General features: G+C 58.8%; 3 protein-coding genes across 5 annotated transcripts in view; all 3 read right to left on the bottom strand.

Annotated features, from left to right (window-relative positions):
* Positions 1–2,470, bottom strand: part of Tbxa2r (thromboxane A2 receptor) — a 5,837-nt gene extending 3,367 nt beyond the window's left edge. Inside the window, exon 1 of the mRNA XM_021205664.1 lies at positions 2,258–2,470. The gene's annotated coding sequence lies outside the window, so the exon portion shown is untranslated. The remainder of the gene's footprint in view (positions 1–2,257) is intronic.
* Positions 2,471–4,808: 2,338 nt separating this feature from the next.
* On the bottom strand, positions 4,809–9,726 carry Cactin (cactin, spliceosome C complex subunit). The gene is made up of 9 exons (XM_021205029.2): positions 9,539–9,726; positions 7,876–8,443; positions 7,619–7,764; positions 7,129–7,291; positions 6,894–7,008; positions 6,538–6,730; positions 6,051–6,170; positions 5,675–5,949; positions 4,809–5,596 (listed from the first exon to the last, which is right to left on the bottom strand). Exons 1-9 carry the CDS (start codon positions 9,724–9,726, stop codon positions 5,106–5,108), a joined length of 2,259 nt encoding a protein of 752 aa, XP_021060688.1. The 3' UTR covers positions 4,809–5,105.
* A 1,153-nt stretch (positions 9,727–10,879) lies between these two features.
* The window catches only part of Pip5k1c (phosphatidylinositol-4-phosphate 5-kinase type 1 gamma), a 27,182-nt gene continuing 14,282 nt past the window's right edge, over positions 10,880–23,779 (bottom strand). The window contains exons 6-19 of one of the 3 annotated variants that reach the window (XM_021204445.1): positions 23,016–23,168; positions 21,495–21,794; positions 19,933–20,138; positions 19,094–19,177; positions 18,799–18,847; positions 18,254–18,338; positions 17,769–17,930; positions 17,360–17,498; positions 17,243–17,275; positions 16,798–16,896; positions 15,704–15,830; positions 14,859–14,936; positions 13,480–13,557; positions 10,880–13,097 (exon numbers count right to left, since the gene is read on the bottom strand). In XM_021204445.1, the coding sequence (XP_021060104.1) occupies positions 13,095–13,097; positions 13,480–13,557; positions 14,859–14,936; positions 15,704–15,830; positions 16,798–16,896; positions 17,243–17,275; positions 17,360–17,498; positions 17,769–17,930; positions 18,254–18,338; positions 18,799–18,847; positions 19,094–19,177; positions 19,933–20,138; positions 21,495–21,794; positions 23,016–23,168 (1,596 nt within the window). In that variant the 3' untranslated portion in view covers positions 10,880–13,094. The remainder of the gene's footprint in view (positions 13,098–13,479; positions 13,558–14,858; positions 14,937–15,703; positions 15,831–16,797; positions 16,897–17,242; positions 17,276–17,359; positions 17,499–17,768; positions 17,931–18,253; positions 18,339–18,798; positions 18,848–19,093; positions 19,178–19,932; positions 20,139–21,494; positions 21,795–23,015; positions 23,169–23,779) is intronic. The other 2 variants (XM_021204446.1, XM_021204447.1) reach the window with 2 other exon arrangements.

The raw sequence follows: 23,779 nt of genomic DNA, 5'->3' as shown, positions 1-23,779 counted from the left end.
GAGGAGAGGAGAGGAGAGGAGAGGAGAGGGACCAGAGACAGGCATAAGTCTGTCACCCAGTGTTCCTGTGCAGCCCAAGCTGGCAATTCATGCTGATCCTCCCTGCCTCAGATTCTTGGTGTGAACCATGTTTGGCCTTTTCCCTTAGATTTCTTTCTTTTTTAATTCACATCATTCATTTATGCATGGGGGTGTGCAAGGGCACACGTACAGTCCAGTGTGTGTGTGGGTCAGAGGACAACTTGGTGGGTCTTAGTTCTCGCCTTTCACCACATGGGTCTTGGGAGCCTGAACTCAGACTGTCAGGCGTGGCTGCAACCACCTTTACCCACTGAGCCACATGGCCAGCCCCTCCCTACCTCCAGACCCCTCTCCCCTCCCACTGAGCTCCAGGGTTTTAACAGTTGGCCACTCAGGGTTCAGGACGCATCGTCTGTTCTTGCCCCCAGAGCCTCAGGTAAAGACAGCTGATGCTGAGAACAATTATTTCTTGTGCCTATATCTGGCACACAATAAGTGTTCAATTTATGCAATCCAGAATGCTCCATGCAAGTATAAGCAGCCTAGTAGGAGCTGTTTCCAGGTTCCCCTTAGGAGGCCTTACGACAGACCACCGCCTGGCTGGGCCTGCACCATCCAGAGGAGGATCCGGGGACGAAACTGAGGCTCAGGGATGAGGGCAGTGTGGGCAGCCTGGTGGATGGCATTCCCTGGCTCTGAGGCTATGCCTATCTTTGAGTTTCAGTGCCAGGGCTGATATGTTCCCTTTCCCAAGGCGGGCTTCACTAGTGGCCAGCCCCCTGCTCTGTCCAGTCCTTGGCCCAGCCTTGCCAAGGCCACCGGGTCCCTCACAAGCCAGCTCTTTGGAGACAAGCATCAAGGATGGGTGGCAGTTTCCAGCCCCTCCCTTCCTCCCCTGGGGTTCAAGTGATAATGGCAAGCTCAAGTTGCCTAGGGGAGACTTGAGGCAGGTCTGGCAGCCTCCCACGCTGGCCAGCAGCCCATGCTGTGTGGTCTCAGGAGACTTACTTGGCGTCTCTGTGCCCCATCAGGTTCCACAGCTTTGGAGCAGGGAGCTTTGGGCCTGGGAATTTCAAAGCTCAGGAATTCTGTTTGTCCTCATGCAGACTCTGTGTAGATCAGGCTGGCCTGGAACTTACTGAGCTCCATCTACTTCCAGCTTCTGCTGCGGTGACAGGCACAGGCCACCACACCCCAGCTTTGGACACCAGGGAGCAGAAGGATTCTGGAACCCTCCCACCCTGAGTCCCTGGGAAGTGGGGTGGTACTGCATTCCTGGGCCATGTCTCCACTGTTGGGGGTGGTAGGCAACGGTGTTCTGTCTGGGATGGGGCCTCATCCTTGTATATGTCTGCCCTGGGCCGCTAGAGCTCATTCCTTGAGGCCCAGGCTGGGTGGCTGAGTTCCAGCCTTGGTGGAATGTGGTGTGTGGCTGGGCTCTGCAGGCCAGGCCCCTCCTCCTCCTCCCAGCTCCTCCATTTGCAACAAGCCTCCCCCACCAGGCCTCAGAGCAGCCTGGGCTCTCCACACCTCAGTCACCCATAGCTACCCTACACAGCCTCAGTTTCCCCCGTGTAACAAATTTGCCTCCCATGGTGGCTTTCTGCTTATAAGCTCCTGAGCCTGAGCCTTGGCCCCAGCTGTGCCCAGTGGGCTGCTCTGCCAACACCCCAAACACCCAGTGTGCATGCCCCACAACTCAGGTTCACCGCACGCTGTTCCCCCCACTGCCTGCTTCCTGTTTGTACCACAGCTCCAGGGTGCAGGTGCCATCCTGTGGCAGTGGGCTGGGGGAAGGGGCCCCCGAGGCCTGTTTCCTGCCATATTGGATGGATGCCCCTCTCTGGGTAGGCCATGTGCCATCGAGATGCGGCCCAGGTTCTGAGCTGAGCCTATGTGAGTACAATCACCAAGTCCAGCTCCAAGCCACACACCGCAGCCCCCAGCTCCATTACATCCCAACCCCAACTTCATCACTGCCACAGCATCTTGGACTGGCCTCACCCAGACACAGGAAACCAGTATACACCAGGCAAACTGCACTTGCCCAGGCTAGACCACCGGAGTAAAGGTCATACCACAGGATCCCCTTCAGGGAACTTTGGCACCTGGCTGCTATCATTACACCCTGTGGGCAGGCCACAGCAGGGCTGTTAGTGAGTCTGGGCTTCCCAGGCTCTATGCGGAGGCGTACCTGGGTACAGTGGTAGTCACAGTAGGTAGGCAAGGGACTCACCTGTGCTGTCTGTACCTAGCTGTCCTCTGTGGTCTTCCAGGCCAGGCAGAGGGCAGGTAGGGGAGTTCCCCGGGGAAACCAAGTCACGTTGGTTGAGGGGAGGCCCCAACAGAAGCCCTGGGGCTGTGGGTACAGGGGACCGCTGGGGACCCTCAGGAGCCCAGGGCTGGAGGGATGGGACTGTGAGGCTGTTTCCCGTCCCGCCCCGTCTCCATCTGTCTCTCGTCAGCCCCACCCCCTGCGCTGGCCTCGCCTCTCCGCCAGCCACCGCTAGGGTGGGAACCAGGCAGGGCACAAGGGTGACAGAGAAAAGAGACATCAGTTGTTGACAGGTCAGGGACCGGGAGGCCCAGGCCCCATGTGGGAAGAGCTGAGAGGCCAGATGGGGCTGGTCCTGGCACAGCAGCAAGTAACCCTCGCCATGGCTGCCCAGGAGCCTTCCAGGGATCTTGGGACAGCAATGGCCAGCTCCAGCCTGACTGCAGGGACCAAGAGCTGGAGGGGCAGGAGAGGGCTGGGGTGGGGGAGGTGTGCAATGGGGAAGGTCGGAGACCAGGCTGCCCTCTAGAGATGGATCAGTCTTGGGGAACCCTCTCCTGCAGGCCCACTGCGTGAAGCCCTGACAGTTGCCCGGAATGACTGAGCCAGGCAGGGGGTGTTAGTCCTGTGCCAGGTAGCTTAAGGAGGGGAGGCCTACATGGGGGAGGTGACCTTGGGTCTCTTTGGCCCTGACAGGTCCTGGTGGGGATTGAGATGCCTGGCCTGGCTATGACCCCAGCCTCCAAGTTCCATAGTCTGCAGAGGGTCAGCCAGATTCCTGTTAGCAGCAGGAAGCCCCTTGCCTGCTGCACCACCCCCACCCTTCCTGTCTCACAGTTCTGAGGCTTCCTACCCATCCCAACACTTGGTCCTGAACCCTGGCTGGCCTCTCCCTTGGTGAGGTTTGTAGTTCCTGATTCCCTAGCTGGGCCTGCCCTGTCAATCCATCCCGTAAGCTAGGGACAGAAATGGACACAGATCACCCTGTGCTCAGGCTTCTGAGGCAAAGCAAATGTCCTTACCTCCTCAACATTTGGCTAGGTTATCAATGCTGTGGGTGTAAGGGGTATGAAGATTGGGGTTTTTGGGGGGCTGGCGAGATGGCTCAGTGGGTAAGAGCACTGACTGTTCTTCTGAAGGTCCTGAGTTCAATTCCCAGCAACCACATGGTGGCTCACAACCACCCATAATGAGATCTGACAGCCTCTTCTGGTGTGTCTGAAGCTACAGTGTACTCATGTATAATAATAAATGAATCTTTTAATAAAAAAAAAAGATGACTAGGTACCCTGGCAGGGCTGTTTGGTGGTAAGGGTGTGGCGCTATGGTGGGAAGAGGATGAGGCTGCTCCTGATGCGGATGGGCTGGGGGTGGGTGGAGCAGAGGCGGTGCATGTTCTTCCTCTGTCCCTTGGCCTGAGATATGGATGTCTGGTCTGGAGATTCAGGCAATGGCTGAAGGACCTTCATCTTTGTTGTATGGAGCTCAGAATGCATGGTGAAACTTAGGCAGAAACATAGTGCGATGCAGAGGTCACACAAGACCATCAGGTGAGTTTCCTGCTAAGGCTCCCAACCACACAGTCAAAGACGGGAGGGAGGAGTCGGGCTCAAGGCTGCTGGGGTGGTGTGGGAGCCGAGGCTCAGGACGTACCCCCTGCGGCTGTGGCTTCCGCAGAGGCTGGGGGCCAGGCTGTGGGGCCTATTCTTAGCCATGGACACAGCCAAAGGAAGGAAACAGCTGGAGTGGGAGCTGGAGGCAGTTTCCGGGACTTTAGAGTCCTGTGTGCACAGGGAGAGGTCTGAGCACAGGGTCTGCATCCACGCCTGCCTCACCATCTATGGCTCCTCAGTGCCCCAGGCTGGCTGGACCTCCTTCCATAGGGCGGGGCCTGCTCTCCAACTCGGCACCTTGGGATGCCCTTACCTGCATGCCCCCACCCCCTTCCCCAGCTCTGCCTCTTTGCAAGCTGGGACCCTGCACACAGGTGAAGCCAGCAGGCCGGAGACCTCCTAGTGTAGCAGGAGAGGGGACAGACCCCTTGTAGCCCAGGTAGAGGAACGGAGGCCCAACATGCTCCGTGCTGTGCACAGCATCCAATTATCTCCTAAGCTCGGATGTCCCAGCTCTGCCTTGGTGGGACCTTTGGGGATGAGTGAGTACCCACAGCAGAGGCCATTAGTCACGGCCTCCCTGGGCTAACAGGATGGGGCTACTTTTGGGCTGCAGTATAGTCTTATTTGGACAGGTGTGTGTCTTGCTACATTCCATGGGGTTAGGGGATGGGGATGACAGGGTGGCCTCTCAGCCTCGCTAATGGGTGACACTTGGTGGCAAATCTGGGCTGTCAAATGGTATCCTTGGCTGGATGCAAACAAGGACCCACCCCAGTGGCAACAGCCACGCCTCCCCAGACGGCGGTGGTCTTGTCAGGGAAGACCCCGAGTCCTGACTCCAAGTCCCTGAGCCATCTGGGTGTGGTATCTGCCCTGTGACTCAGATCAGAAGCCAGTTTAGAATAAGCTTTCTATTAAATGTATCAAAACCACACGGGGTTCCCCAGTTGAACAAGTCCATGGAAACAAGCCCTTTCTGCTACCTCAAGCAGTCTTTCCAAGAACAATTAAAAATCCTTTCAAGACAGGCAGGAATCTGCCAGAGGGACTGCGGCCAGCACAGTGCTGGTGACCGAAGGCCAGAGGTAGTCCACGGATTCCCAAGGCTTCTGAAGGAGGCCTCCTGGTCCTCTTGGCCTTCCCACCCGGGAGCTGTCCAGGGGCCAGCCTGACGGGGCGGGCGCCCACAGGCGTCACCGGCGGTAGCGGTAGCGCTTGAAGTGGAACCAGAGCTGGAAGATTCCGTTGGCGAACTGGCAGCGGAAGCCATGGCGGTGTGAGTACTCCCACTCACGACTGACAATCTTGAAGGCGATGTCCTCGTAGGGCGGGCCCGCGTGGAAGCGCAGAATGGCAAAGTCCCGGTTGTCTGCACAAGCCTCCAGGAAATACTCAGGCGTGGCACGCTTACGGATGAGGTCCGGGTAGAAGATGTTGAATTTGTAGCCCTGCACGATCTTGGGCGGAGGGTTGTCGAAGTCATAATGCGTCTGGTTGTATTTGTTCCACTCGAAGCCCGTGTGCACACGGTTGAAGAAGCGAGGCTTTCGCGGCCGGTACTTGTCGGCCCACAGGTAGGCACGGCCGCCCAGTGGCATCTCCACGCTAAACTGTGCCTCGTCCTGCCCCATGCCCTCCCTCGCACGCCGGAAGAAGATGTCCTCAGCGCTCTCGCTCGCATCACCTGTGAGGGCAGAGGGGTCAGCTGGGGCTGCCCACACCCGTCCCCGCCACAAGGTCCCCAGTCTGGGCCAGCCCCTACCTGTAGCCTGAAGCTGCTGGCGAGACAGCTGCAGGCGCTGCAGGTCTTCATGCGGCTCCAGCACATGAGCGTCCAGAGGCAGCTCATGTGCCGTGAGCAGCCGTGGGCTGTAGCGTCCAGCGTCGTAGTCCGCCAGGCTCTGCTGGATCAGGTCCTCCTCCATCAGCACTGCCTCCCCCTCTGCTTCTCCTGGTGCTGTGGCCCCCTCAGGCTCCACAGGCTCCACTGGGTCCACTGAAGTCCCGGGGCTGGGGGGCTGCTCCTCAGGTTCGGGGCTGCACAGGGTGGTGAAGGGAGGGGTGAGGCCCATCCTGCCAGGCTTGCACCAGCTCTTCACCACCTAAGGGCCCCCCACCTGCCGGGTCACGCTGCTAACCTGTGGGCGGCCGTGGGCTCCGACTTGAGGATGGGGAACAGTGGCTCGCTCTCCACACCCTGCTCCTGCTTCAGCTTGAACAGCTTCTGTCTAAGAACATCTTGGTGGCGCTCACGGAGCCTGGGAAAAGCAGGGTGTCACCATATCAGTCCCTTGGTAGGGCACATTCACACAGTGTGGCCCCAACTGGCTGTAGTGCTTGGCCTACTTGGATGGGAGACATCCAGAGGAACCAAGGCGAGCCAGCAGCTACCAGCTGCCATGTTTACACCACACTGCCAAACATGTACGGAATCTATATACAATTCTCTTGCCAGGCTAGGAGGGGACAGAGGGAGGAAAAAGAAATGTGTGGTGTGTAAAGGTAGGGAGAGGAGAGGGGCCTGGGAGAGGCAGCAGGACAGGCAGCCCGGTGCTGAGATGACAATCACTAGAGAAGCACTGGTCAAGAAGGGACCCTGGTGCCAAGGTCCTATGACAGCCTCACCTGGCCCTGGCCATGTGTGCAGGCAACTGCTGCAGCAGGCTCTCCCAGTAGCCCATGTCCAGGTTGGGGCCGCCGGCACGGATCTTGCCCTCGATGCCCTGGAAGATGACCTGCAGCTGGTTGTACGTCTTTCCCTTGAACACTGACTGCACATCGGAGCTGACCGAGGCATTGACTCCCTCACGGCGCTCACCTGGAGGACAGGTCGCTGAGCATGGCCTGAGGTTCCCAGCTGCCCCACCCCGGGGGCTCAGGAACAGGCCTGCCTAGTAGGGGAAGCTGGGCAGCGCACCAAGTCAGACTGTGTGCCCTGGTGAAGGCTGAGGTTCTGCAGAGGCCTCCGAGGAGCTGCTTACCTGGGCCCTTGCCAGAGGCCTCCAGCTTGCGGAGCTTGCCGATCTCGTCCTCTGTGATGGTCGTCATGTCCCGCCAGAAGTCCACGTTCTTACCCTGCTCCAGTTCCATGTACACCTGTGGGGCGGGGCTGTGAGCGCTGGGGCCTGAAGGAAGGGCATGGGGAGGAGGGCAGAGGCAACGTAGGACAGGGCAGAGCCAGGCACAGCCACCCGCGGGCCGAGGTATGCGCAGCACCTGGATGTCCTCGAGCAGGTCCTCCATGTCTGCCACCGTGAGGCCGTTGAGGAAGGTGTAGGGTTCGTGCATCTCCACTGCCAGGTCGTCATCCTCTGCGCTGATGTACTTGGCCAGCAGGTCGATGGGCTTGGCTCGCCCATCTCGGATTCGGATCTTGGAGCTGTGGGAGGAAATGGGGTAGCAGGGTCAGGGCCAGAGTTCCGCTGGCATAGCTGACCCTCGGCCCCAACCAGCCAGACAGGTTCAGACTGATAGGAGTGTCAGATGGTCCTGTGAGCCTGGCCCTCCCCAAGGTGGGATAATAGGGTTGAGCTGGGGTCCCCAACACATCTGACCAGATCTGTGCTCAGGTCCCTTCAGTGAGGCTGCGGGCACTCAGGACAATGGACTCCCCAGGGATCTGTCTCTGGAGTTCACATGCCACACCTCGCAGAGCCAGGGGAAAGGGAGATTGTAGTTTCCGATAGAAGGCCAGGGAGGAGCGCACCGAAGCTTGGCCTGCCGCAAGTGGAAGCTGTCCTCCTGCTCCTCCCAGGCCTGAAAGTGTTCTGCCTCCTTCTCCCGCTGCAGCAACTCCAGCTCCTGCTCCCGCATGGCTTTCTCCCGTTCCCGCTCTAGCCGCAGCTGTTTGACCTGGGCAGCAACACAGGAGCCACCATGGTGAGAGGCGTGTGCCAGGAATACCCAGCCTCCAGAGGAGGATGTGAGCTCCCACACAGGCGTGTGCGAGGGAGGTCGGCCTACCTTTTGCAGCTCCAGCCGGTTCTCCTCCCGGATCCTCTTGTTGCGCTCCTTCAGCTCCTTCTCCTCCAGGTGGCTGATGCCCTTCTTCTCCAAGGCCTTGTTCCAGATGAAGGTGCCCAGCAGGTTGTTGTCTCCAAAGGGGTTGTCGGTGTTGCTGTAGCCCATGTACTCCTCCCCCCAGCCCATCTTCTCCCGCTTCTTGCGCTCCTTAGCTTCTTTCTTGGCCAGTCGCCGCGCACGCTTCTCCTCAGGCGTCTCGAAGGCCTTGAGCAGCTCTTCTTGCTGCTTCCGCTCCTCACGAAGCCGCAGCCGTTCCTGCAGGCTCTGCTGCTGGCTCAGGGCCAGGGCAGCTGCCCCGGGACTCCGGGAGCGTCTTGGGGAGTCCGAGCTAGACGCTGATGACCCTGGAGACCACGAGCGCCTGTGACCCTTCCGGGCCCGGGAGCCCTGTGCCCGCTCCTCACCCGAGTCAGAGCACGAGGACTGGTTCTGTGAGTGCCATCGGGGTGGTCGAGGGCTCCGGCTTCGCCTCCTAGACTTCTGCCGCCGCTCTCCTTCCGAATCTGACCTGTGGGAAGGACACACCAAGACCTGCTCAATGCTGGCTGCCGCTGGGGCACCATCCTAGGTGCTGGGGTCACAGCCAAGACCAATACCAAGCGAGTACTTGCCTTTACAGCCTCACTGACCTGTAAATCACATCGCTCCCCACATGAACTAGGTTGCCCTTCATAGTAGAGCTACACAAGCCCCAAGGCCATAACAGACGATACGGCAAGGGAATCGAAGGTTGAAAGTGAGGGAGTAATTCTTTTTTATGAAATTTTTCTTTTTTTTAATTTTTGGTTTTTGAGACAGGGTTTCTCTGTGTAGCCCTGGCTGTCCTAGAACTCATTTTGTAGACCAGGCTGGCCTTGAACTCAGAAATCCACCTATCTCTGCCTCCCAAGTGCTGGGATTAAAAGCATGCACCACCACTGCCTGGCTTTTTATGTGGTTTTTCAAGACAGGGCTTCTCTGTGTAGCCCTAGCTGTTCTGGAACTCAGAGACCCTCCTGTCTATGCTTTCTGAGTGTTTGTTTTATTTTAAATACGACCTCTATAATGCTGTCAGATGGCTCCCTCTACAGCCAGGCCAGCTCTTGTTTGTCTCCTAAGTACTGGGGTTACCGATGCCATCAAGTCCTGCGGGGATGACAGGTAGAAGGGATAAGAAATGACAGACAAGAGGCCCAAAAGATGGAGTCTCTGACAGCCCAGGAACCACGAAGGAGGAAAAAGCACCACCAGGTAGTATTTTGAGGACATGAGTTCGAATCCCCAGTCCCCACAGTAAAAGATAGATGTGGCTGTTCGAGCTTGTATCTCCAGTGCTGTAGGAACGGTGTCCTGATTAGAGTTTGGTCAACTTGTTACAAGTACAGCCCCTTGAGAAGAAGGGCCGTCAACCGAGCAGAATTAACTGTGAGGCAATGGCCTGTAGTCCCGAGCATTGCAGAGGCTGACGCAGGAGGCCAGCCGGGGACAAGCCAGTGTCTGTGAATGCAGAGGTGGCGTGGAGTCATTCGGTCCCTGTGCCCAAAGCCCGCGGTCCCCGGCAGACTCGGATAACGCCCCGCCTGCCCCTCGGCTCCCAGGCCGGAGCAGCCCCCAAGTCGCTCACCTGCGCCCTCGGCTGCGCCGCTTGCGTTCGCGTCGCCGCTCGTGTTCCCGTCGCCTTCGGCTGCTCCGCCCATGGCTGCGGCTCCGGCTGCGGCTGCGGCTGCGGCTCCGCTGCTTCCGACCCCTGCGACCCGCAGACCGTGAGCGCGAGCGAGAGTCCCGACCCATTTGGCGGCCCGCGCCGCGCATGCGCGCGCGCAAACAACCAGGAAGCTTGGCGCCGGGGGCTTTCCTTGGCCGCGGCGCTCTCGGGACTGCCCAAAGCGCGCCTGATCCCAGGGAGTTACTTACTCCCTCTACCCCGGACGCCAGGGACGACGTAACCCGAGATTTCTCCGGAGTTCTCAAGCTTGGAACACGTAGTGGATTCCTAAAGGGACGCCGTTAGAACTAGCGGATTGACGCTCCATTCATGCAGTGAAGGAGACGGACCTAGGCGGGCCTTCCCTCGCGCCCTAGGTGACCTGCGAGTAGCGTGCTTAGGGAGGCGGAACTAGGAGGCGGTTGTTCTAGGGCGGAAGAGGCGCCTAGTGGGGCGGGGCCTTGGAGGCGGGGCCTAGCAGAGGCGTTTGTGGGAAAAAAGTAGCGTTGTGTTGGGCGGGGCTTACGGAGATCGACAACTGTAGATGGGGAGACTGGGCCGCGGACCTTTGCGGGGCGTGGCCTGGGAAGGGACGCAAGACTGGCGGTTACTGGAGCCGGGGTGGGCGGGGTCTGGTAAGCTAGATTGACAGGTGTAAACCAGTGGGCGGAGGAGTGCATCTCAGGACTTGAGAGGGCGGAAGCGGGGCTGAGGCAAGATTGACATCTGTAACCACGAACCGTGAATGGGAACGGGCAGGATGTGTAGTCGAGAGTGGCGGACTGAGGAGTGGGAGGAAGTGGAGCGGCGGTGGGCGGGGCCTTGGAGGCGAGATCGACGCATTGGACCTGAGGGCGTGGCCAATGAACCCAGAAACTGCGCTGGGGATCTTGCTGGGCCGGAAAGGGGACGTCAACGGGGCGTGGCCAGAGTGGGCGGAACTTAAACATGCCCGGCCGCTTGTGGTTCTAAAAATTGAAACCCGGAGACCCAAACGCTCGCGGGAGTCGTCGGTTTCTAGGGTAGCCTTGTAGCACCCCGTTCTGAGCTAAGAAAACAGGACAGGAACGGACAGTCTCTGGCTGACTCCAGGACGTGTCTGAGTACTACTCCGCCCGGCAGCTCGTGTACTGCGCTCAACTGGTGGCTAATGTATGGATAGGGAAGCTTAGGCTTGGAGAAAGGAAGTCATCTGCGAGTTGGGAATCCACCCTTCGCCTGCTCTCCATCTCACGCACGCAGAAGTCATCGGAGAGGAGCTGTTTCTTGTTAGAGATTTATTACAGATCTCAAAAAGAGGGGCTGTGACAGGTGGGGCGGGGACCTGGGCTGCATACATTTGCCGGCTGCGCTGGAGGGACAGGCTCCCCTGGTTGGTGCCAAGAGGACACTGTACTTGGATTGTCAAACACCAGACCACATAGGCTGAGGACCAGGATCCCAAGTCCTGATGAGTAAGACACACGAGGTTTGTAGTTTACAGAATGATTCAACAATAAAAACAGGACTGGGGAGGGGAGGGAGGATGTGCAATGCGATTTTTAACCACCAGAGAGAGGAGCTAGGGGGTGAGAAACAAGGGGCTGCAGACAGTACCGTGCCAAGGGACCCCACGGGGAGGGCATATTGCACTGAGGTTGATGTGGGGCTGGACAGGGGACTTGTTGGGATGGCTTGAGGAGAACAGAGGTGGGCCGAGAGGGCACCCTTCAGCCTTGGAGGCGCCCCCAGGCCTTACAGTACAGTTCACACACTGTCCACGGTGGGGCAATAGTGGCCATTTGAGAGAACAGGATGGGGACACGATGGGGAGTCACAAAGATATTTACAGATTCTCTTTTGAGAGGGCCTCATGTAGCCCAGGCTGGCTTCCAACTGGTTACAGCCAAGGATGACCTTGCATGTCTGTTTTCTGCCTCTACTTCCCAAGACAGAGACAGCAGCTGTGTGCCACCCCATCTGGTTTCTGTGGTGCTGGGATGGAACTCGGGGCTTATGCAGCTGGGTGAGCTTTGCCCACTGAGTGGTAGGGCCAGCCCTGGGAGTTTTACCTTTTGGTCTCATTTCACTCTGTAGCCCAGGCTAGCCTGGAACTTGCCACAACCCTCTTGCTTTAACTTTCCAAGTGCTGGGATGACAAGTGTGACATTACACCTGCCAGGTCTGTGCAAGGCCCAACCCGAGTTGCCTTTGCAGCCCCTGAATTAACTCCTGCAGTAGCTCACCAGTGTGTTCACTGTGCATCCCGAAACAGGAAGGGGACTGAGGTCCAGTGACAGGCATCTGTCCATCTCTCCTACTGTTGCTCCCCCATCCCCATTCCCGCACGGGTCCTCTCCCTGGCCATGCCTTTTCTGGCCATGATGATTGTGTCATGTTCCTCACTGCTTCCACAGGCTGCTGCAGTCCTTGGAAGCCAGCCAGGTCCTGACCTCTGTCCCTGAAGGTGCAACCCAAGAGGCCTATGCAGCTGGCGCAAAAGCAGCGGCTTCAGGCTGCTGGCTTTCAGAACATTTCAGCTTGACTCCTCCTACCAGCACACCATTGGTGGAGCATCCATGAAGCAGGGGTATGACAGGATTGGACTGTACCCAACATACTGGGGTCTGCCCGGGAGGAGACTGCTGGCCGCAATCTCCTTGGTGTTCGGTGGACATAGTTGGCTTGGCTGAGGTGATATCACGTTCCCTTATTTTCTTCAGCCAGGGTGTCTCAGGACCCAGCCCTCAGTCTCCAGCCTGACCGTGCTCTTCTCGGGGTAGTCGAGGGGACCCACGGCACCAGCTCAGGGCTTCAAGGGGATGAGAGGCAGACGACATAGACCCTTACCAGTCAGCATCAGGGGACAGTCATGCGTGGGGATGTCCTTCCAGTGGCAGTAAACAGATGCAGAAAGACCACGGGGCATGCCTAGTCCTGGTTTGCTCGGGTCCCAAACCTGAGGTGACGGAGGGGCTCTGTTGAAGTGACCCAACTCAGGAGCACAGACCTGGGTTGGCAAGTGGAGGCTCCAGGGCCTGTCTCCTCTGCAAGCCGTAACAAGAGTCCTGGAGTGTGTGGCCTTTACTGGAGCTACCTGGCCACTGTCCCCAGAGTAGTGAGACACGTAGAGCCTGATCCACCTAAGCTGGTGGCTGCAGCCTCTTCCTGGGTTTTCTTTTTCCTAGAAAATCACACCTGTGCTCACTCTTCGTCAAAAAAAAAAAAAAAAAAAAAGACCAGAAATAAATACAGAGATGGGCACTCCAAATCTTGCTGCCCCAACAGGCACAGGTAGCAGCTGATGGCGGCCTGAGCTATCCTGGGGCTGGGCCTGGCCAGTGACGTCCGTCGGTGGGGAGGGAGAGAACAAGGTCGGGCCAGGGCCATCAGGGTGATGTCGCTGAGCTCTGAGCCCCAGTGGGGGGCAGCGCCTCCAGGAAGTGGCTGGGGTGGCAGAAGGACGCTGGGCTCCAGATTGGGGACTGCATAGAAGTTACTGCAAAGACCAGAGAGGGGCAGGTGATGGAGGGCAGGACCCAGGCGGGGCCCCTGCCATCCACTAAGCTTCCTGTTACAGCCTTGGAGCTACAGGTGTGGGTGGCCCCGAGGCCAGGCCTGGTTTTCCCCGGGCCAAAAGGTTGGTACACCTAGAGATCCCTGTGCCCAGAGCAGCGGGGAGGGGGTGGGGGGTAGAGGGGGAGGAGTCGGGGGAGGGAGGAGGAGGTGGAGCAAGAGGAGCCTGAAGACTTGGGTGAGGATTCAAAGGGAAGAGGAGGCGCAGGAGGAAGTGGAGGAGGAGCTAGAAGAGGAGGGCAGGGAGTCGCCAGGGGAGGGGGAGGAGCTCCGGCCTTGTCCTCCCACCCTGCCTGGGGACTTACTGTGTCGCTCTCGCCGTCGGAGGCGGGCCGCGCGCTATAGTGAAGCGGGGAGTACACCCAGCTCCTCTCGTCGGTGGGCTGTGCAGCGCGTGCAGGAGGGGTGCAGAAGGGCAGGGGGGCGAGGAGCAGACAGGCAGAAGGAAGAGACAGAAAGTAAAAGAGGGGGATTCCAACCCCGGGGAGCAGTCGCAACCCCGGGTCCCTGTGAGGGGCACCTGCCCCCAACCCTTGGCCCTGGGGAAGCGACAGCGGCGGCAAGGGGAGCAGCAGCGGGAAGCAGTTAGTGAAGCAGGGGTGCAGGAGGGCCGGCAGGGGGCAGGCCGGGGGTTTCCTCCCCTCCTCCTCCCCACGTGCCACATCTGTCCCACTACCCTGCTCCCCACTGGTCCAGCCTGTAGTGACCTCCCTGGGCTTACCCCTACCCTCGACAGCCCCAACAGCTTGAAGCTGAGCACAGTGCAGACACAACACTGCAGCTTTGGCTGCTGAGCACTGTAGGTGCAGGGAACCTCATCGGGCTCCCCAGGGCCGGAACCCCAGAGAGCCAGTCCTGGGCTGTCATCCTGCCTTCTGCAGGGTTTCCCAGTGGCAAGGAACACAGTCCCAGGAGTGGGGCACAGAAGGGCCTCAGACAACAAGGTTGACGGTGTTGAGCAGGTAGATCAAGAGCGGGGTGGGGGGGTATGGCGGAGTGTGCCATCCCCCCAGAGGCCAACCAGACGCTGTGGTCTATCTACCTCCTGCAAGGAGCCCAACAATCTGCCCTGCAGAGGGCAGCCTTGCACCCCCAACTTAGCCATCCCTGGCTCAATGAAATTGCAGATCCTGCTTCCACCTCTTAACGCTGGGGTGACAGACAGTCCTGCTACCTCCAGGACTGTGCAGGACTCTCTCTCTGGGCCTGGTACTTATTGTTGAAAGAGAGGTGACAGCTCCAGCTACATGGCCGGCCCACTGCATCACAGTCACGTGTCCTGAAAGGTCACTAGGACAAGTGATGGACTATGAGGATGGGTTCTTCTGAACCCTGTGCCCTGTGGGTTCCTTGTGTGGCCTGAGCCTCAGTTTCTCCTCCTGTGAAGTATGCAATGGAAGGGCAGATCCTGGCTCAGTGGTCCCTGCAACACTCAAGCCTCGTGATAACAGAATGCCCACACCCATGAGTGACATGAGTAGGCTGGGGTCCTGCAGACCTGGCCACAGGTGGGTAGTTGAGAGGGGGTGGCGTTCAGGTCACAGGACGTCTCTGTCTCTGGTCTAGGCGGGGCTCAGCTGACCTACACTACAGCCGTGCTTTCCCTCCATCACTTGAAAGAAGGGGTGTAGGGTGCTGTGCTCCGGAGCCCCATCTCCACGCGTGGCGGGCTGTGGTCACTTACAGCGCCTGTGTGGTTTGGTGTCACGGCCCGCAGTTGGCGACGACGGGGAGAGAAAAGCCAGTATCTCCCATGGGCGAACTGGCCACACAGTGGGCCGGGCGGGAGGAAGGAAGAGAGGAGAGGGTAGAGGATGAAGCGGGAACCAGGCAGGGGATACAGGTGGGCAGCTGAGCAGGGCTAGCAGACACAGGCGACAGAAGCAGGATGTGTGGCTGGGTCGGGGACTAGGGACCCCATAAGGCCAGGACCTAACCCAGAACACAGCCCTGGGCCCAAAGCAGCAACACACACACACCCTTGGCCCCAGCATGGGTGACAGTGTGTCTGACCAGGTGGGAGGAGCTCAGGGACAGTGGGTGAGTTAGTAGGGAGCAGTGAGGACCCCTAGACCCCAGCTGAGGTTTCAGCACCAGGGTCAAGAGATGACACTGTGATCGTGCCAGCTGACCCAGGGGCTGCTGCAGCTCTGACTGCTTCTGGGTATATCCCTGTTCTGGACAACACTTCTCTCCATGGTGGGCGGGGCCGGATCTGCCTTGTCCACGAAGGGGCGTGTCCCATCTCACAGGGCAGGCCGCATGGAGCCCCTCCAGTCACTCACCAGGTCCCCAGGCCACACTATCACGAGTGTCCCTCCCCCAGAAGGACGAAGCTTTCGCGTGGGTTCCCAGCTTGCTAGCGACACAGGGCCTCTGTCTTTGCTCAGGTGTCCCCACGGCCAAGGGGAGCAATGGCCCTGCCACCCAGAATGATCACACCAGAGACAGAAGCCGTTGTAACTGTCACAGGTGTCTTGGAGGCCAAGGGCCCAAAGCAGCCTGAGGAGGGGTCTTGGGGGAACTTACAAAATAGATGTCTGTAGAGGGCGCGTCCTCCTCATCTGAGGCCTGGCTCGCAGGCTCCGAGGCCTGGCTGGCAGCGTCTATTTCCACAGTGGCTGCAGCCGATGCCCCAGATGGGGGGCCCTCCACTCTGGAGACACACAACAGTGATAGTCAGAGAGAGTTTTGTGCAACACCTACTCTCCCAGCCCTAGCTGGATCTACCAACTCTCTCTCCATCTCAGGGGACACTATTTTTGGTTTTGGGGACAGATCTCAACCCATAGCCCTCCGTGCTGCCCAGTTCTGTCAACTGCACACAAGGCAGGCATCCTTGAAGAGGGACTGGTGACTGAGGAAATCGGCCCCAACCCCACTGTCCTGCCCGAGTCTGTCACACTGCCCTGCACATGAGTTTGACCGTCACACTATCCCCCAACCCCACTGTCCTGCCTTAGCTTGTCCCTGTCACACTGTCCCGTCAAATATCACACTGTCCTGCACACAAGTCTGCCTGTCACACTGTCCCCCAACCCCACTGTCCTGCCTAAGTCTGTCCCTGTTACACTGTCCTGCATATGAGACTACAGTGCATTTTCTTCTTTTACTGATTTTTACATTTAGTTTCAAACAGACTCAACACAGCCTAGCTGTTCTGGAACTCGTTCTGTTCTGGGCTGACCTTGAACTCACAGATTCCCCTGCCTCTGCCTCCTGAGTGCTAGAATTAAAGGTGTGCACCACCACACCCAGACAGTCATTTTCTCTATTGATGGATGTGGGAGGTCCTGCCCACTGTGGGCGGGGCCACCCTGCAGGTAGTCCTGGGTATAAAAAAATGCAGGGTGAGGTGCCCTTAGTGCCCTCAGTCAGTTTCAGCCCTGACTTCCCTTAGTGATGGAGGTGACCTGAGAGCTACCAGTGGGAATAAACCCTTCCCTTCCTAAACAACTATGCTCGTGTGCTCAGCAGTCACAGAAACCCTAAGGAGGACTCCGCCCTATGCCTCAGTGCTCTGGTGACACGTGGGCACCCACTTGTTCCCTCTTGTGTTTAGAGCAGGCAGGGCTGGCTGGGCGGGTAGAGCCCTGGCATCCCTGAGTGAGGGGGGCACTCACCCTGCACCCTCCTCCTTGGGGACAACTCCCACACCGCACACCGGCTCCACCTGCACAGTTATCTTCTGCAGGTCTTCTGCATGGGGCTCCTCCTGGGGCCTGCAGAGGATGGCCCAGCCTCAGTTTCCTCCCTGACCCCAGAGCTGCATGCAATTCCTGGTTCCCGGGGAGTCCTAGCCTGGGGTGATCCCTGGGGAGTAGCCGCTGGGTCCTGCTGAGGCCTGGAGTGTGCATTCACAGCACAAGCAGGTGGCCACGTGGCCAGCGGCCCACACGCCGGGGAACTTGGCACTGCTCTGGTGTCTGGAACTGAGGTGCAGGAGGGTCGGGAGGTTCTGGAAGCCGGCCAGACCTGTAGTGTCTGTGGGGTGAAGCCTGGAGCTCAGTGCCAAATGTTGCTGCCTTTTAAGGTGGGTGGGGCCATGGGGAAAGAAGGGGGGCTCACCGGCCATCCTGGCCTGAAGACTGCGTGCGCCGCCTGTGGGAGAGATGGGTACCTGCTGTCAGAGCGTGGTGACACAGGGCTGTGCCCACCTGCTCCACCCACTGGAACCCTGCCTACCTGTACCGGGGCTGCTCCGATGTGTCTGAAGGGGACCGCTCTGGAATGGAGAGGGAGGTGGACGACAGGGTGGTGGCGATAGAGGCTGTGGTGGCTTCCTCAAAGGACGGTGGGGTGCAGGGCAGGAGGTCAGGCCGGCCTGTGGAAGCAGCAAGCAGGAGCCTGTATGGCTGCGCCCATCCCCCCCTCCCACGCGGCTCCACCTGAGGAGCCGGCCTTCTGCTCCATCAGCCATCCTGTCCAGTCTGGTCAGTCATGTTAGTGTCAGAAACCTGGACCACTGGTTCCTTCCTGCTGGTGAGCTCCCTCCCTCCTCGCCTCCCATCACCTCCTGGGCTCAGGCTGCCCTAGGACTTCTGCATCCACTGTATGGCATGCCCCTGCCCATGTGCCCAGGCTGGCAGGTCACCTTCATCCTCCAGCGTGGGGTAGCTGCGGGCCCCCCGCAGGTCGTACTGCACATCCTCTCTCTCACTGGGGATCTGGCTGGCTGAGAAGGCGGCAGTGGGCCCCAAGGGTTTGACCGCCAGCAGGGCACCACGCCCTTTCTTGGATGGAGAGGACTTCAGGGCTGCCGAGTCAGGAGAAGGGGCAAGGGGTCAGTGCCGGGATGGCCTCAGGGTCCACGGCTTCCTGGCGGCAACTCCCCCTCCTTCACTGTCTATGTCCGATGCTCCATCCTTCAGGACTGCCACAGGAGGCTGGGTGAGGCCCTGCCTGCTAGCCCCTCCCAATGTCCTGCCATTGGGCCTATGTGAACTGTGACATGCGGCCCCTCTGGGCCCAGGGCCTTGGATGGGGTTCACTGGAGCTTGCCTGGCTGGTCTCACTCTTCCCCCAACCCCAGCTGGGGACTCACTGGCCCTCTGCCCCCTCCCACAGGTGGTGGCTCACAGGAACTCTTCCGGAAGACCGTGCTGCTCATGAACTTGAAGAAGCGCTCTGCATAGAAGCTGGGCCGGTGGACAGAGACAGTGTCCTAGGAAGCACGGTGGGGCAGGGGTCACAGGTCACAGGATGCACACACACACCGGTCTTTGGCTTGTTTGCTGACACACATTCACTTTGAGGCCAAGGCTGACCTCACACCCAGGGTTCTCCTGCCTCAGCCCCTTGAGTGGTTGGATAACAGGAGTGCCTCTCCTCCCTAACCTTAGCACACATTCTGGAAGCTTCTGCCAGGACCATCTTAAGGACCCTTTGGAAAGTTTCTCTGTTTAAGCCTCGATTCTATAGGAGTCTTGAACACTGGAGTGGGGGGTCACTGAGGCAGGGGCTGTGGAAGCCCCAGCAGCTCAGCACACAGCGAAACCCTTCCCAGCACTCCAGTGGGAACCAGGCCAGAGGCCAGTGCTGAGCTGCAGGGCGTCTGTATGTCCCCTGCCCACCCTGGCCTGCTCAGTGCAGGGCCAATGGGTGCAATGAATGGACGAACTCACCCCATCGTGGACGAGGGCCTTCCAGGTGTGTTCTAACTTCTTGATGAACCTGGAGACAGACAGGCCCAGACTGTCAGCCCACTGGCCCAAGGCCAGCCTGAGAGGGAGGGCTTAGAGGAGCCCACTGCGTCCAACTGGCAGGGGCAGGGTCAATCTGGGTGGAACCCAGATGCAGCAGAAGACTGGCTGGGCTGGGGTCAAGGAAAGTGGGTAGGTGAGCATGACCAGGCAGCCTGAGGGGTGTGGCCAGGTGGAAAGGTGAGTACGGGTAACCTGGTGGGCGTGGCCCACGCACCTGTAGGACTGCAGAATATCGATGATTCCGATGTGGAGGAGCAGTCGCTCCCCGCGCCCATTCACTGCTGGGATCCCACCCATCCTGTGGAGAGACTCGTGTCAGCCGAGCACAGGAGAGCCAGGCTCTACTCGGGACCACCACGGTGGGAGCAGGCGGACGGGCAGAAGCTGCCCTGGGGCCCAGCCTGAGCAACCTCAGCAGGTCTCCATGCACATGCACACCACAGGGCACGGCTGCCTCAACCATCCTGAGGTGTTAATGCAACAAGCCTGCCCCATGGGGCCCAGTCCTGTTAGTGGTCTCCCTCATCGCCTCAGCGGCCCACAGCCCTGAAGCTGCTACAGCTGAAGCCCCACAGGCTCATCTCACTCCACACAGGACACACAGGCTCACCTGGTCCCCTCCGGGGCCCCACGCAGACCCTACAAAAGCCAAGATGGTGAGGGGACAGCTGCACAGGCCTTTGCTTACTCTTGTCCCTCACAGGCGGGCTGCGGCTGACAGTTCTCAGAGTCCTATCCCTACGCCTATGAATGGCAGCTCTCCCTTCCAACTCTCAGGGCAGGGTACTTTCTCTCTCGGGGCCATGGGGTGCCGGCTAGATGAAGAAGGGGTATCATGTAGGCCTCCTGCTGGGTCACTGCAAAGCCACTGCCCCTCTTTTTGTTACACAGGGTCTTACTACGCAGTGCTGGCTGGCCCAGAACTCATGATTCCCCTGCCTCTGCCTCCAACCCAAGTGCTGGGATGTAAGTGTGCCCACCATGCCCGGCTTCTCTTCCCCTGTACCCGGGGCCTGTAACTGCATAGGAAGCCGCAGTGAGCACACCACTTACGTGTCATCTGTCTCAATGGCCCCCCCACGGGCGGCTCCACCCTGGATGGACTCCATAGCTGTGGAATACAGAGCCTTCTGGGCCACAGGCCGCTTCTCATCCGCCTTGCTCTGGGCACCCTCGGCCTGGCGCTCCCGCTCCTGCTGATCGATGTTATGCACGCCCAGCAGCAGGCTGTAGTCCATGATCTTGAAGCTCTCCAGCACCTGACAGCAGGGACAGGTTGGTGGCAGGCACCCTGGCCAAGGTGTCTAAGTGGTCAGGATGAGCAGGGTCCTGGATGGAGAGGGCTCGGCCCAGGAGGAGGTTGCTTGGTCCTGGGTGGCGCAGGGGGTGGGGGTGGGGTGACTCCCAGGGCTGGAAGCCAGAGCCGCTCAGGACAGGCAGAAGAGCCAAGAGACCCCCTGAGCTGGTCCTTCATGGAGCCTGAGGACTATGGACGGGAGCTCAGAAGACAGGGTGCGGACTGCCAATGCCTGCCCCCTACCCCAACTCTGCAGGGTCAGGGACCTGAGAGGCTATTTTTAGAGGCAGGCAGTGTCTCTGGGTCCAGCTTGGTCTATATAGCAAGCTCCAGGATAGCCTGGGCTATATGAGACCCTTAGCACTATGTAGTCCAGTCTGAAACCTGAATGTGGCAATCCTCCTGCCTCAGCCTCCCAGGTGTAGAATGACAGACATGTGTCACCACTCCTGGCTTGGCCTCCCTTCAGTCTTTGGGCTGTGTCCTCTCCCCTCCACTTGCCCCCCCCCCCACACTCTTTCCAGAATCCCCAGGAGGCAGTAACTTCTCACATCCTGCTCACTCAGGACCATTATGGTGTCCCTTCACTCCTGGTTTCTGCGGCAGCAGGATGGAGCCCTGGGCCCCTCACGGAGGGCAGGGTCTCCACCCTTTGAGCTCTGTTTACCTGCCAACTTCTTTTTTCCTTTTTTTTTTAGTTTTACATTTTTTACTTATTCACTTTATATCCCGCTTACTGCCCCCCCAGTCATCCCCTCCACAAGCCTCCGCCCCTCCCCTTCTTCCCTTAGCAGGTGGGGGTCCCCCCTGTACCCTCCCCTGGCACTTCAAGTCTCTGTGAGGCTGGACGCTTCCCTCCCACGGAGGCAGACAAGGCAGCCGAACTAAAAGAATGTGCCCCACAGACAGGCCAGCGTTTGGGACGGCCCCCACTCCAGTTGTTCAGGACCCACATGAAGGCCAAGCTGCACATCTACTACAAGTGAGCGGGGAGGCCTAGGGCCAGCCCTTCTATGCTCTTTGGTTGGTGGTTCAGACTCTGAGAGTCCAAGGGTTCGAGTTAGTAGATTCTGTTGGTCTTCCTGTGGAGTCCAACTCCTTGCTTCTTTTTGTGTGGTGCTGGGGACAGAGGCCAGGCCAGCCCCGTGCTGCCTAAGCGCTGACCACCAGCAGTACCCCAGCCCCATCAGTATTTTCTCTATGGGACAGGTCAGCTTGCCCACGCTTTGACCCTAGCCTGAGTGGTCCTCCTGCCTCACCAGCAGGAACTGTTCCGCTCCTGAGCACGCACGGCAGCTCCCGTGAGGGCGGGGCTTACCAGGCAGTCTCGTTGCAGTGTTTTGACCAGGGCGCCAAAGGTGTCGGAGTCCAGCAGCAGCCCCTCGGGCATGTCCTGCATGAAGTCCAGGTCCTTGTAGGTGGGCAGGCTCTTCTCCTTCTCCTTCTTGCTGGCCCTGCGCTTGTACGTGGAGCCCTTGAGGTCGAATTTAAGGTGCATCTTGACAACACGGGGCAGCACATTGTTCATGACCACCACGCGGATGTTCTTGCCGCCAGACTGCACGCAGTACAGCCCATAGAACTTGGGCAGCAGCGTCCGTGGGTTCTGGTTGAGGTTCTGTAGGGTGAGTACAAGGAGCCATCGTATGGAGGCTGGGGGCTGCTGTGGTTCAGCTTGATCCTCAGATCTCAGAAGAGTGGTGGGGACTGGTGACTTCCCAATTGCCCACCTGCACTCCACCCCCAGACCCTCTGTGGGATTCTAGGCGGGGCTCCACCCTGACCACGCCCCCAACCCTCGCATCTAATTTTTTGATTTTTGATTTTTGTTTGCTTGGTTGGCTTTTGGTTTTTGAAGTCAGGGTTTCTCTGTGTAGTTCTGGCTGTCCTGGAACTCACTCTGTAGACCAGGCTGGCCTCGAACTCAGACCTGTTGAGTGCTGGGAGTAAAGACCACCATCTGGCTCTGTTCTAGTTGTTTTTATTTTATGTCCGTGAGTGTTGGCCTACATGTGTGAATACGCACACTGTGTGTGTCTGCTGCCCGGAGGCCAGGGCTATGGGCAGCTGTAAGCCTACGGTGGGTGTTGAGAACCAAGACCAGGTCCTCTGTGAGAGCAGCTGGTTCTAACCACTAGGTTCCCCCTTCAGTTCCTACTAACACTTTTTTGTTTCTTTGGTCTGCAGACAGGGTGTCAGTCTGCAGTGCTCTGTTTCATCAGTGCACCCCACATATGACTATATGACACTGCACACATGGGGAATCACTTCTTTCCTATCCTGTGTTTTCCTGTGATGATGCAGTTCAGTGTATCAGGTTGGGGACAGGCGCCTTTCTGTATGACCTGTCCTTGGCCGAAGCTTGGGCCTGGAGTCTCCCTGTGCTCTCTGAAGGCCAGCATTCTCATCCCATCCCCAGCACACAGTCACCGGCTCCTGAGCTCAGGACATCTGGGGTCCCCCACCTGGGCATCATTCAGTGGATGAACAATGAATGCTTCAAAGGTCTGTGCTGAGCTACGCAGGGTGGTCACACCTGTCACTCTTGGTCCACCCCAGTGGGACTAGAGGTCTGGCCCTGTTAAGTGGAAGTGGAGGCAGCCCTGCACCGCTGGCCTTTCATAAGAGGTGTGTGCCTATGGCTCACTGCATCCCTGGCCCTCATGTGCCTGAGGAGACGCTGCTGTGGGCCCGGAGGGCATGGCAGGGTGGGAGGACAGAGGTGGGCCTTCCTGCACACTTCCCCATGCTGGGCCGGTGAGAAGGTTCTAGAAGCCCAGCTCTCACTCCTGCAGCCGCCCGCCTGCCCCTGCCACATCCCCACACCCCGGCCACACACCATGTAGTAGCCAGGCAGCAGCTTCTGCAGGAACTCTGCCTCCTTGTGCATGACAGTCTTGATGATGAACTCATCGTCGCTGGTGACATAGAAGACAGAGCCGCTGGCGCCGGGGTTGGAGAGCTCAATGAGTGGCTCATTGCACAGCGAGTACTGCAGGGCAGAGGCGGGAACAACGTGAGGGGTGTGGCCTGTCTGCCCCACCCCACGCATGTAAGTGCACTGTTACAGACTGTCGTCCACAGTGTGATGGGCTCAGGCATGTTCCCATGTGACGAGCCTCCAGCCTCCCTTCAGCTGCTACGGATGCGTGCTTTAAGGAATGTTCCATAAATGGGTGACAGTGGGTACATCTCTCTCCTTCCTACCTACGCCCTACCTGGACCCTCTGTGTGACAGCCACAACCCAGCAGCCATCTTGGGTCACAGGCACCTTCCAAGTATAGGCTGTCAGCATGCTGGCCCTCAGCCCATGGCCATTTCCCTTCCCCACTTCTTGACAGCTGACATTCATGTGTCATCTCTGTTCGTCAGTCTTCCCCATACTCCAGGTGGGAATGCTATGGGTAGGGACACGTGTCTAAGTCATGTCACACCAGTCATGTTCCCCAGCCAGGCCATCTGTCTGTCCTTCCTCCACCCACTGTGGTGAGCCATATATATCTCTGAAAGGCAGGACGCCCACACCTGGCTGTGTTCTTCTCCTGCACTGCTGCCTGCATGGCATCATGGTCACTGCGTGATACAGGACCCTCCTGGGAACT

Source organism: Mus pahari, chromosome 9 (genome assembly GCF_900095145.1).
Source record: "Mus pahari chromosome 9, PAHARI_EIJ_v1.1, whole genome shotgun sequence".
Taxonomy (NCBI): Eukaryota; Metazoa; Chordata; class Mammalia; order Rodentia; family Muridae; genus Mus; species Mus pahari.
The sequence above is the reverse complement of the archived record's forward strand: the minus strand, read 5'-3'. Positions and strand labels throughout refer to the sequence as shown.

Excerpts from the sequence above, each read along its gene's own strand:
- Cactin (XM_021205029.2), bottom strand. The coding sequence starts at position 9,726 with ATGCGCGGCGCGGGCCGCCAAATGGGTCGGGACTCTCGCTCGCGCTCA. Across the intron at positions 8,444-9,538 it reads CGGCGCAGCCGAGGGCGCAG|GTCAGATTCGGAAGGAGAGC; the intron begins GTGAGCGACTTG and ends TCCTTCCCACAG. Across the intron at positions 5,597-5,674 it reads CCAGCAGCTTCAGGCTACAG|GTGATGCGAGCGAGAGCGCT; the intron begins GTAGGGGCTGGC and ends CTGCCCTCACAG.